The 13670-nt window shown below is 37.5% G+C and overlaps 1 protein-coding gene and 1 long non-coding RNA gene across 2 annotated transcripts; one reads left to right on the plus strand and one right to left on the minus strand.

Annotated features, from left to right (window-relative positions):
* Window positions 1-328: 328 nt before the first annotated feature.
* On the plus strand, window positions 329-5397 carry LOC137715193 (uncharacterized). The gene is made up of 2 exons (XR_011065551.1): window positions 329-749; window positions 875-5397. It is a non-coding gene; the product is annotated as an uncharacterized lncRNA (long non-coding RNA).
* Window positions 5398-5539: 142 nt separating this feature from the next.
* LOC137715192 (uncharacterized) lies at window positions 5540-13219 on the minus strand. Its single transcript, XM_068454435.1, has 5 exons — window positions 13138-13219; window positions 12079-12309; window positions 11636-11758; window positions 10832-11003; window positions 5540-9571 (listed from the first exon to the last, which is right to left on the minus strand). Exons 2-5 carry the CDS (start codon window positions 12271-12273, stop codon window positions 9495-9497), a joined length of 567 nt encoding a protein of 188 aa, XP_068310536.1. The 5' UTR covers window positions 12274-12309; window positions 13138-13219; the 3' UTR covers window positions 5540-9494.
* Window positions 13220-13670: the final 451 nt, after the last annotated feature.

The raw sequence follows: 13670 nt of genomic DNA on the forward strand, positions 1-13670 counted from the left end.
GCATTCTTTATTAATTTTCAAAACACTTAAAAAGTAATCGAAGCTGTAATAAGTAGGCTAGTGTATATAAGAGAATTTTTAGAACAATGCTATTAATTGATCTAGGTTATTGAAAAAGATATTGCAAACAAATAAAAACGAAAGTCAATCTTAAAAATTATGAGTAGTATAAGTACTAATAGTAGTTGCAATCAATTATCCACTAATGACAAAAGAATATAAATAGTATTCGGGTGTACTTTTACTACTTAGACTTAACCCCCTTGATAATAAAAGAGAAAGGAAAAAGAGGACAAAAGCTTTTTCAAAAAAAAAAAAAAAAAAAAGGTAATAAACTACACAAACCCCAAAATCAGATCTATCTGTCTCCACCTCTCTCTCTTCGTCCATCCCGGTTGGAACCCTTGCCTTCTCCCTTCTCCTTGGCCGCCGCAGCCCCTCCTCCCCTTAATTCCATCATCAGTTCTGAGGAATGATTTTTTGTTGTTCTGGATGCCTCTTATTAATCGGAGGAAGAAGCAAGCCACAGGGAGGAATGATTTTTTGTTGTTCTGGATACCTGTTATTAATCGAAGGAAGAAGCAAGCCGCATGGAGGAATGATTTTTTTGTTGTTCTGGATACCTCTTATTGCTTTTGCCATGCTAATCGGAGGAAGAAGCAAGCCACAGGGAGAGATGATGTACGACGGCTTGGATCCGTAAGATCCCCAAATCCAACGAGGATCTGTAAGATCCCAATCCAACGAAGGTGTTGATTTTGCAGACAACCCAATTCCAATTTCAATCCCTCCCTGCTATCCCAATTCCATGAATCTCAATCGAATTTCAATTTTAATGCCAATTTTTATATATTTTCCTCTTATTGTTTTGCAGGCAGGCAGGCACACCAACCTTAGATCAGAGAAACAGAGAAACATAGAAGCAACAGAGGTAAATTTGACACAAACTACTTTGTTAGCTATACCATCTGTTACAAGTCAAATTATGCAGTCATAGAAAACTACACAAAAAAACCTAATCCCATATACATCACTCTCCTGTCTCTCTCTCGCCCTCCTTCCAGCTCTCCTCTATCAGTCATTCGTGCTCCGATCTCTTCACAAGTTTTCCACTCCACTTTGATCCCCATGGTAGTCTCCTCATAGGCGCAAACTCCCAAGTCCTGTTTTTCCAATCAAATTTACAGCACCAGTTAGTGGGATTCACAAAAATACATTATATGAAAATAATTTAGTTCATGTGTGAGATTTTTCTACTTACTCTCTCGGAAGCAGAACCCATGCCCCGAAACTCTCGATGCCTAGCACGTCTTTCCCCTTCTTGATGAGGATATTGCCATCCTCCCTGCCCTCTCTGCCGTATGAATCCCGTAGCATCCAGAATCGTTGACCTTCATCGGTCACTCCGTGACCAATGAGAACTAAGGCATGGAGGCCACATCCAACACCGCAATAACTGCAATGCACTCTAACAACGTGTCTAAAATGGGGACACTCGGAGCTGGTGCATATCTGCTCGGGGACCTCCTGCGGTCCTACGATCATCCCCTACAATGCATAAAAGATGTTTTGATTAGAATTTTTACTTCTCGAAACCTTTAAAAAAGAGAGGTTTGCCCAACTCACTCTTGTGTCAGAGAATACAGGGTGGGATGCTATAGCGACAGCAATCGGATACTTGTCTAGCATCCTCTCCATCTCGCTCTCCCCCTGGATATGGTGCCATAATCCGAAGTATATCCACTGGCTGATATGCTAGAAATGAGAAAATAGTTACACAGTGAGTATTTTTGTGTTTAAACTATAGAAAACACGATTCTAGTCCTTAAAAATAATTTCTTTTTGATCAATTCCTTAATTAAGATTAAAAACTAGTTTAGTCCTTTAATTCATGTCCGAGTCAGCATTTACATTCCATGTCATATTTAATTTGTTTTTGTAACTTTAATGTGTTTTGTCTTCCTATATTACACCAAAATATTGCTATTAAATGGTTTCTCAATGAAGGGGATTTTTTTTTTTAAATTCTAAATCAGCATCCAACACTTAAAGATGCAAAATCAAAAGGACTTAGAGATTAGGCTTCTGCAATTGAAAAAGAGATTAGGCAACCATCTATATTGGTTGATATCTCCACATACATTTCGGTTGTTCGTTTTTTATTTGCATTTTAGGTCTCTCTTTATTTTCTTTCTATTGGTTTTGGACGACATATGACATGTGTAGGGTTAATTACACAAACACCCCTTGAGGTTTATCGAGGTTTCACAAAACCCCCACACATTTGAGACATTACACTAACACCTTCTCATGTTTTAATTCACTTTCACATGTCAAAATTTTGCTAATAAATTGACAACTTTACCCTAACTAATTAATTAAATAATAAAGAAATATATTATAAACATAAAAATAAATAATTAAACATTAAAAACTTCTCCCTCTCTCTTCCTTTCTTTGACTTATTCACACCACCACCATTCTCACCCATGCCTGCATGCTGCCCAAAGCCTTCAACTCCTCCACCAAGCATAAGTCATATATTTATCGAGAAGAAAAAGCCATCGATTGATCATTCCACTATGGAAAACTCTGCATTGTTGTTGGCACCGGAGAGTTCTGATGCCGCCATGGCCATGAAAAGCAACCCCTATATTCTATGGGTTGTACGATCTGGAACCACAATCCGAGATGGGTGTGTAAGGTTTCAGTTGGATATGTTCAGGAGGGAGCGGGACTAATCTAGATTGGGTTGGGATGGTTGGGTGGGAACGTGCTGGGGAATGGGAAGTGGTGAGAGATGAGATTCAAATGATAAAATTCACAAATCTTATTTTATTTCAACATTCTAGATTTTGGGTTCTTTGTTTCTCAAAATTTGCATATAATCTCATCTGGGTTTTGTTCAAATTGATCAAAAAACCTAACTTTGGTGAAAATTTTGGTGTCTAAATTTCTGGGTTTCTCTAAAAAATGGTGACTATGAATCTAGAAATACTACATTATGTTGTGGACCATGTGTATGGTTCATTGATACAGAGAACAAAGATTAGTCCTTTTTCTAGAGGGTGGGGCGGGGGACAGGAAAGGGATGATCGTGGCGATGGTGAGACAGCGAGGAGGAAGAACGGTGAGGCGTGGAATTGTGAGGGTTTAGGGTTTTCTCTCTTTTTTCCCATTCGATCTTTTTAAGTTTTTAATTTATTTTTTAATGTTTAATTTATTTATTTAAATATTTTCTTTATTATTTAATTAATTAATTATAAGGGTAAACTTGTCAATTTATTAGCATAATTTTGACTGAAAGGGTTATGTGAAAGTGAATTAAAACGTGAGGGGGGGTGTTAGTGTAATGTCTCAAATGTGAAGGGGTTTTGTGAAAATTTGATAAACTTCAGGGGGTGTTTGTGTAATTAACCCGTCATGTGTATCTAGGTGATTCTAACGATTTTTGAAGAATGTGTTCAACCTTAGTAACTTTTTGTGCATTGTGCTTGTGGTAATTATTCTTATTTTATTGCGTTTGTGGTTAATTTGTTTTGGTTGCTTTATTATTGGATTTTGATCATTTTGTTAGCTTATGAATTGTTGAGTTTGGAGTTGGGTTTGCTCATTTATGTATTAGAACGATCTGATTAGGTACTATAATTTGGGTACATTCGATTAGGTATTATGATTTAGATGCATTTGATTCGATAATATGATTTGGTGTGTTCAACACAACGGGTACTAAGATTTAGGTGTGTTGGTATTGTAATTTAGGTTTGTTTAAGTAGGTACTGTAATTTAGATACATATACTAAACTGGTGTATTATGTGTTATACGTTGCCCTTTTTATCTTGTAATTTATGCATGATTATATGAAAAATCTTCAGGTACAATAATAATCATGGAAGAAATCAAGCATAAATCAAGTCAAAACTAGTTCCTAGTAATGTGGAACATACCAAGAAAGTTTGAATAATTAATTACAGGGGTACAATGGGAATAAAAAGTCATTAAAATTTTTAAAAACAATAGAATATGAGTTATCATAATCATGATGTTGTGGAGGATTAAGATCAAATATCTAATCTTACTGTAGGTTTTGATGAAAAATTAATCTAATCCAAGTGTTACAATTCATTTACCCAAACAAGTTATGCATATTTTAAGCTAATTTCACCAATGAAAATCTGACCTTCTTTCGCTTCCCCATATACGGCCAATCTTTCTCGAGTACAGCACCACCAGTGTTCATCAGCTCAAAAGACTTGCTCAGAGAATAACCTCGATCACTGGAAACTCTTAAACGGCGCACGATACTTTGCGGGGAGAGCATAACTCGTCTCCGTGTCTCTAGAGCATATAGCGCCTCGGCGCATACGCATGTGGATATGGCCCAACAATGGGAACTATCCATCTGGTCGCGGATATGACCCATGATGGGCCTCCAGTCCACAATATAATCTCGGTCACTGCCCTGCAAAAATCCATTTTGGTGTCCACACAATCAGTCTTAATAATACCATGTTTGGTAGGGCCTCTTAACCAAGATTCCTTTCAATATAAAGCATCTCCATATGTACACTTTGGTTGGTAAAAGTCTGCACGCATGCATAATGTTTTTTTGATCATGTGTGCACATTGTTTCTTCGAGATTGTGCCTTTTCGGTCATGTATGCTCTTTGTTTCTTTGATTAATCTAGTTCATCTAACGATAATCAATAGAGTTTGATTGGGAGCATCACCTTCACCAAAGTGATTGTAATTTTCAATTCATTTTTATATTAGTGTTTCTTTGGAAAGAGAGATTCCCTCTTGAAACCATTTCACTCGACCTAGTGGAGTCACTCGGCCAATTAGTGCTTGCTTTGCCACGTGCTCAAAAAGTGAGTTACACATCCAATGAGGGGTTTCCACGCGTGTGAAATGGTTGCAAGAGAAAATCTCCCTCTCTTTTAGGAGGTTTAGGGTTTGTGAAGACCGTTCAATGCCAAGTTCGAAGATCAATTCATGAACACCTAGTAAAGGGTACAATGTATACATAGGCATAATAAGTAAAATGATTGTTAGGGTAGGGAAATTAGCAACAAGAAAATAATGCACTTGTACATTTCGGCCTAGTGTAACCTAGTATTCAATACATTGATAGGGTAGGCAAACTCAGTCGTTGGAAGAAAGAAGCTAATAAGAGTCCTAGTAGCACCACTTGTATTCCTAAGATCCTCTGGGCCGGAGCCTAGTAACGAGGATTACTGACTGAATTAGTAGTCATCAACTGCCTCCAATTTTAAGAACGGTGTGTTCTGAGGTGTCAAGCTGGAGAGAATGGAGTTTGGCATTCTAATAGATAAGGAAGTGAAGAACATTAGGTAATGTTAAAGCAAGCAACACATTAAACTCTCTTTCTTTTTTAACAAAAATAAACTAATAAATACATGGCTAAAGTTAAGAAATGTTCAAACCTTTTTCTTGTTATACTCCTCCACGGAGAAACGGGCAGGAGCCATGGGATGATCCATAGAATAAGGAGATGGACGGCCGAGGAGTAGATGGTTCATAGAATAAGGGGATGGACGGCCAAGGATGCTTATTCTGTAGCTTTGGCCCTATTCAAATTGTATCGAGAAGTGTTACAACCACACAAAAAGGACAATCCCTGCATAAAATCTAAAACCACTAAGACATCTAGCTAGTAGTCGTTAAAACAGATAGATGAACACGGTATGTGCACAGATGTAAATCTACATGTAGTATGTTCATCAGGTTCAAAATGTAATACCTGCATGAGCAATGATTTGGTCGAATGAGGACTCTTTTCGCGGCGGCGGAGAGACCTTGAGATTGAACCATTGTGGTGGTAGATGGCAGCAATACCAAATCTAAAACCCTTGACTAAGTTTGCAACAGCCTTTCTATTGGTGTTAAAACAACAGGATGACTTACTCCACATTTTTACCGAACTCTGTATATAAATAAATTAGGTTTTGGGTCATCATCATCACAATCATCACGATCATATTAATATAATAACACCCAAAACCAACTCAATTTTCGGTAATCACAATCATCGTCATGTTAATAATATAATGCGGAAGTTGAAACCCTAAATCCCAATACAACAAGCAAGTAATAAACAACGAAATCGAAATCGAAGGTGATCCATGGATTGCATTTGCAAGCCGGGCTTTTTGTGATCCATTTGTTCTAACAGTGAGCTAAATAAATAGGTAGCAGACCGGCCGAACTTGCAAATATCCAGAGCCCCCCACCCAACTAAACGTAAAGAGAAGAAAATTCAAGCAACTAAAAGCCGAAACCCTAGATCCCAAATCCAGCCCAATTTTTCTTCAAAGAAATCCAAGCAGCACTACAAGGCATGGATCCATATACGTCGCGCAAAATAACCAGTAAAAATCAACTACATTGTCATTGATTGAGTGGGTGAATTGAAATTACATGCTCACCCAAGAGAGAAGACGAGATCGGAGACCCGCTGTGAATTTTTTCTCTCTGAATTTTCCTTTAGCTGTCGACTGCTTGCCGCATCTTCCATCTTTCCGGTTGTTTTTGCATTTATTGTACTTTGTTGAGCTTCCCCCTGCCGTTGGATGAAACCCCGATCAGATCCTTTGGGCTACATTTCCATCTAACGGTGCACCTAGAGGCTGGAGCCTTAATGTTAACTAATAAGTTTATTTAGAAAATTAAGGGTCTCATTAGATTTTGTCTTAACGAAAACACATTTGGTGGGATTTTTCCAGATTTTTCAAAGGCCATGGGGTACCTACCCCTTGGAGCACTATGGTAATTATTGCTTTAGTGAACAATAACCGCACGATTGCATCTCCACCTCAGAAATCAATGCCCCAAGCAACTGAGCAAGCGCATGAAAAATTAGTTTTTTTTTATCCTAAAAAAATTAATAAAAAAAATATTATGATTAATTTCCGATAGGATATTTGAACAAATCCGTCACGCCATGTATTTTTTAATTTTAAATTATTTTTTGGCTAAATTTATATTGGTGGTTAGATTATTTAAATTTAGTGACCAATTTGTGCCACATGGCATGTCAATCATTTTTTTTTTTAAATTGTAATAATTGTAGCCGTTGGATAAAAATCCAACGGCCCAGGATGATTGATGAGGAGGATCCTCTCCATTAGCTCAGGAGAGGATCCAAATCCATAGTCCGATTACATGACCATTGGAAATCTAGGGGTCTAAATCTCCCACGTTATAAAGCATCTGCATTGCAGGTCTCATTGAAATTTTGTCCCTCCACCACACACGTGTAATACATGTGCCGAGCGCAAAAAAATTTCAACTTGATTGGTGCGAGGTTGATGTCACACCAACTCAGGCGCCCACTCGAGCCATTCTTGCCCGACTGCCTAGTTTAGGGTCTTGGGCCCACCTATAGCCTGACTTGTTTGGTTTGGGGGTGAAGGGGATTTTGCGGGTTTTGGGGGATTCATTCACCCACTTGCACGGGGGTGTACTACCAGGCTGATTTCGACATTAGAAAATTTAATTTTATGGTATTTATGTCCTGCAGAATATTAGCGAAAGTGAGAGTTCTAGAGAGAGATAGAGAGACAACGGCGGGAAAGGGGGTGGTTATCATTGGCTGACACCACCAATGAGGAAGGTGGCGTAGGGCGAGTACTTGAGATAAGGTGTTAGAATTTTTTATTTCTAAGTGAGAGGTTTTAGGTTCGATTATCGTCAGAAACAAATTTAAACTACATTATCGCTATCTCATTATGAAGCTAAGTTCACCCCCTCCCGTTATCTCATTATGAAGCTAAGTTCACCCCCTCCCGTGTAGATAGCAACAATAGAAGCCCTAAAATTGAAATTTTAAAGAATAGTTTTGAATTTATAGTGTATTCATAAGATTGTGGGGTGTTGGTAGAAGCATCCATTTCAATATTGATTCAAGCCATCAAATTTGATCCAATATGGATAATTTAATCACTTTTATTAAAAAGGTAGCCGAAGGTGATGATGAACCTGAACGTACACTACAATTAAACCTCTATAAATTAACAGCTTTGAAACCAAGAAAAATCTACAGTAAAAATTCGATACTTTGGGATCTCTCCGGATTTCTCCCACTAAGTCCACCAAATCCAATGATCTGAGTTCTTGAAATTTGATTCAATGGCTAAAAACATAGGCTTCCTTTAAAAGTTTTAACCGTTGGATCAAATTTCAAAAGCCCAGATCACTAGGTTTGGTGGACTTGGTGGGAGAGATACGGAGAGGATTTCTTCCCAATAACCAAAATTATTTATTAAATTATAGAAGCTTCAACCATCTCGTATTACGGTTTAGTGATATTCTTCTTCATTTGTAAGAGAAAAGTCTTAGATTTAATTATCGTCAAAGATGAATTTGAGCCATAATATTGCTAGCCCATTGTAAGGGTTAACCCATTTCTCATCCCTTTAAAGTAAGTAATATCGTTTGTTAAAAAAAAAAATATATATATATATATATAGCTAAGCCCTAATGTAAACAGGGCTGGCCCATGGGTTGTGCGAGGTGTGCGTTCCCACAGGCCCAAAAGGTAAGGGTACTCCGGAGAATTACTTTGGTATAAGATAGAAAACGGGCCAATGTGCTGAAAATGTGTGTTTTCTTTTGAGCTAGCTCATATTTCAAAATTCAGTGGGCCTTTTTTCTTACTTGTCGAGGCCTATACTTATTGTCCAAAACAATTTGACTTTTATTATATCAAATTTAAGATGGGTTTTCATCACAAATTGCCCATGAAATTGATCATCACCATTACGATGGTCTCTAAGATTGAAAATCAATTAATGTAATCTCTCAAAATAAGTGTAGCAAATCAATGTGATCATGCCGTCACAATTTTGTTAAAAATTTCGTTAAGTGCTGATGTATCACATATATGGACCCATAAGATTCACGGATTTTTATCACAAAAATGATCTCTAAAATTTACCCATGCCATCAAGTTTTGGGTTTATGGGGATTCAATGGAAAATAAGAAAAGGGATTTTGGGGGAAATCGCTGAAATCAAGTTCTGGATTGGGGACCAGAAGAGAGGGAGAGTGAAACAAAGAACAGAGGGAGGCCTCAGCTAGTCCCATGGTTTTTGGAGACTCTTGCTAAGAACCTCCAAGGACACCTTTAGCATAGGCGAGTCTAGGCTAATGTCATTAACATTAGTCCTAGGTGATAACAAACGCTGGACTAGTCCAGTCTAGTTCAATGACAATTAGTAAGGACAAACAAACATCCCCTAACAATATAAACAAGGCAACTTTTTGCACTCCATCTATAATGAAAACTTTATAAATTTAAGGCTTATTTTTAGCAATGTCCCCTCTCAAAACTTCATTTTGATCTCACTCTACTGTCAACTTAAAAGCCATCACTTTATTTTATCAAACTAAAAATTCGTTTCACTTTGACTAAAGCAACGGGGGATCATAGTCCATAATATTAACTCACATAGTTAATAAAAATGTGCGTTTATACAGGCGCAATTTTGGAAGTATAAGTTCCATAGAAAATCGTCCTTTCCACAAACGCGTGCTTGTTGTCTTTACCTGGCCAGCAAAGTTGACAATTAAGCACATGCCAAACAATGAATTTCAAGCTACTTCGATACTTACTATGGTATATGAGAAAATCACGCCTAATTATTGTTGCCCCCGAAAACTCTTTTAGTCTAGCTTACTTCGCCCTTCCTGTCTCACTTTTTCCTCGGTCCATCAAATTTGTCAAAATCCCTATCGACTTCAGTTGAAGGAATAGGGATAAATGCGAGATGGCAAAAGTGTGACAAGATGAGTTTCCAAAGGCAAAATGAGATTTGAGAGACGGTAAATGGGCATACCAATAATTAAGCCTAAAAACAAATCCAAGCACAATCCATTATATATATATAAATACACACGCATGTTGTGAATATCGCGTTTTAAGAATGGAAAAAACAAAACAAACTCAGGAAATTGAAAACAGAATAACCGAGATAAACAAGGCCAAGAATTAACGTGGTTCGACGATATGTGCCTATGTCCACGGGGCAACAACAATCATTCCCTACATCAATAATAAGTGCAACAAATAACCTTACCAAGCCTCTAATCCTTGACGAAAAACCTGAAAGAACAAGAACAAGAAATAATCTTTATATATTTTCTTAACCAGCCCCGGCACCCCCGCGCACACAATTTGCCCTTACAATATTCTATCAATCTTAACTCCCCAAGTGGTATACAACTTATTGTTTTCCTCCATTTCATAATTAGTGCAATAGTTCCTTTATATTGACATATAAAGGTCTTCTTCAATAACGATTACCGATCCTAATTGGAATCTAGTTATGAATCATTCTCTCATTGGAAAACCAACTCAAAACCGATCGATCTAGTCATGAGCAAGTTGAAGAGAGTTCTAACATGCCTTGGAGGACCGAACCCACGTATGTAGCAAAATACTGAAAGGCCAACCAAGATCCAAGTAGGCAAACAACTTAAATTGAATAAATAATTTAATCCTCTAAGATTATAATTCCAATAGACTTTAGGCAACCCATCATGGGCTAGAAGAACCCAACAACACACATATACATTGCACATAGCAAAACACACGTAAGCACAATTGCCGTTTGCAAATTAACACTTGAGCATGTTTCCATCCATCAGAATCGAGTACACAAGGATCCTTAAAAGGTTGGTTTTCTTAGTAGAACCGAGATCATCACCACACACACTCTGACCTCACACGTTCAATAAACATGCACCTTAGTGAATCAAACTTTCTTAATGATAAATTAACAGGGTACCATAGCATAGAACAGTTACCTCCGTTAAATGATATCAGCTTCATATTGCAGCCGAATCTGCTCTGAACTCTTGCATTGTACATTTCGGTCACAACCCCATCAATCGCATCAAAGTATACATTTTGAATGAATTCACCATGATAAAGCATCTGCCTAGCGTAGACAACTCTCACAAAATGAAGTTTGGCATTCTAATAGAGAAGAAGAAGCAAAGAACATTAGATAGAGTTAAAACAAGTAACATATTAAACTTTCTTTTTTGGGTATATCTCAGTTTACTACCCTTAAGTTTTGTGGTTTTCAACATTTAATACATGGAAGTTTTTTTTGTCCCAGAATCTTACCTAAAGTGTTAATTTTGGGACAATTTCATATATCCGTTAGTTTTGCTATTAAGTCTCCCGTTAACTAATGACGTGGCGCCCATGTGGACAATGACTGGGCGCCATGTGTCATTTAAAAAAATTTAAATAAAAAAAAAAAACACACGCACACACACACACACCCAGAACCCCTTCGTCTTCCCCCACCCTCCACTCCTCCATCCCCTCCACCCCCTTTTGGACCTTGTGCTCGAAAGGGATCGGGCTTTTTTGGCCGTTTGTGGCCAGCAGAGGCGCTTGCAGATGCTTAACAAGCGCTGGAACTGCTCCATAGTCCACCACGATATCCACAAGCTCCTCTACATAATCTCACAAGATGTACTAAATGTTGAAAACCACGAAACTTGAGAATAGTAAACTGAGATTTACCCCTCTTTTTTATTTAAAAAAAAAAAAATAAACTATAAAATAAATGGCAAAAGTTACAATATAATTCAAACCTTTTTCTTGTTATACTCTTCCACGGAAAAAAGGGCCGGAGCCATATTCTTGGGATGATCTATAGAATAAGGAGATGGATGGCCACGTTGGTCTAACCCGAAGCATTGTCCGTAGGTTTGGCCCTATTCAAAATTGAAACAAGTAGTGCTACAACAACCACACAACATAAGACAATCCTTGCACAAATCTAAAAGCACTAAGACATCCAGTAGTAAAAAAGATAGGCGAACACATTATGTACGTAGCCGTAATATACATGTAGTAGACAGAGGATTGGTACGTATTCTCTTTTCTTTTGCAAGAAAGGGGAATTGCTTGTGCGGCCCATTGTGCATGGAATGGAAGTGTAATAACTGAACGGTATATTCTTAAAAAAAATGCCAATCACATTGACAACCAACTAAACACTTGATTATCAGTTCAGATCATTGAAAAGTAATACCTGCGTCTGCCTATATTTGATAGTATTGGGAGGAATTTTTTCCTGGCAGCGAAAGAAATAGCCATGACCAAAGAGAGACCTTGAGGTTGAACCATTGTAGTGGTTAACGGCAGCGGTAGCGAATCTAAAACCTCCGACCAATTTTGCAGCAGCTATTTTATTGGTGTGAAGAAAACATGATGATTTACTCCACATTTTTCCCAACCAGAGAGTGAATTATTGTTCCAAAATCTGTAATAAATTAGATTCTGGGTAATCATAATCATCATCATCACCATCATATTAATAATATAATGTTGAAAGTTAAAACCCTAAACCCCAAAAGGAACGCAATTTTTATCAATACTACATGGAACTGAATTTTATCAATACAAGCAATACTACAAGGCTAGATCTTTATCAAACCAAATAACAGCAAAATACAAGGAAATCGAATCGGTGAAATGTAAGATAACCTAACAATCATTTGGGATTCTACCCGTTTCAGGCTATGTATGGACGAGGGACTTCCAAGTCCCAAGAGATTTGATATCCATGGAGTGCTGATCATCTTTTTGTGACCATTTGTTACTAAACTGGCCTCCATCCCTCGGAATTTGAAAGTCCCTCTACCAAATATAGACATAATGCAAAACAGCCTCTTTGTGACCAAAAGGTCACGGGTTTCAGCAGTGAAAACAGCCTCTATGCAAAGCAAAGGTAAAAACCTCTTTGCAAAGCAAAAGATAAGACTGCGTATGATAGACGTTTCTTCCCCTACCTTTGCAAAGCAGAAGACAAGTGAGCTATAATTAAATAAAAAACCTAAATAAAAAGTTAGCTGACCGGCCAAACGTGCAATATCCAGAACCCCTAAAACCTAAACCTCCCAATAAAATGCAAAGAGAAGAATATATTATGTAATTGAGAGTTGAAACCCTAGATCCCAAATCTAGCTCAATTTTTCTTCAGAAATTTCCAATCAAAACTACAGGGCATAGAGCTATGCATGTCTCACCAAATAACCAGTAAAAAATCAACCAAATTGATTGAATCGGTGAAATAAAATTACATACTCACCCAAGAGAGACGACAAGATCCGCGACTGCTGTGAATTTTTCTTTTCTTCAGCCTGTCGACTGCCTGCCTTATCTTGCATATTTGCGTTTACGGGGCTTTGTTGGGCTTCCCACTACCGTTGGATGAAACCTCGATCATATCCTCTGGGCTACATTTCCATCCAACGGTTTATCTGGAGACTAGAGTCTTAATTTGAACCGACAAATTTGAGAAAATTGTAGAAATGTTTTCTCAATTTTAATTGAATTAGAGTAATGATCTTTTAATTAAAAATTCATAATCATTGATTCCTTAACTCATCAAAATGTGCAGCTATGATCTTTTTCGTCAATTATATATGAGTTTCGTCAAAATGAGTCATATTGGAATAACTATTGTTATTCTTGAGTTAAAGTTGATGGACATTGCTCCAATGGGTTGATGGACATTGCTCCAATGGGTATAGTCGATGGGTCATTTTTCCAATTAGGTTAAAGTGGGGACCACTACTACAATTTTTCTCATTTGGTTTTCCATATTTGTCACTTGATTCA

This window comes from Pyrus communis, chromosome 14 (genome assembly GCF_963583255.1).
Source record: "Pyrus communis chromosome 14, drPyrComm1.1, whole genome shotgun sequence".
NCBI lineage: Eukaryota > Viridiplantae > Streptophyta > Magnoliopsida > Rosales > Rosaceae > Pyrus > Pyrus communis.

Coding starts and splice junctions, on each gene's coding strand:
- LOC137715192 (XM_068454435.1), bottom strand. CDS start 12,273: ATGTGGAGTAAATCATCATGTTTTCTTCACACCAATAAAATAGCTGCT. Junction 11,004..11,635: donor AAGAGTATAACAAGAAAAAG/GTTTGAATTATA, acceptor CTTCTCTATTAG/AATGCCAAACTTCATTTTGT. Junction 9,572..10,831: donor GCTGATATCATTTAACGGAG/GTAACTGTTCTA, acceptor TTTGCTGGCCAG/GTAAAGACAACAAGCACGCG.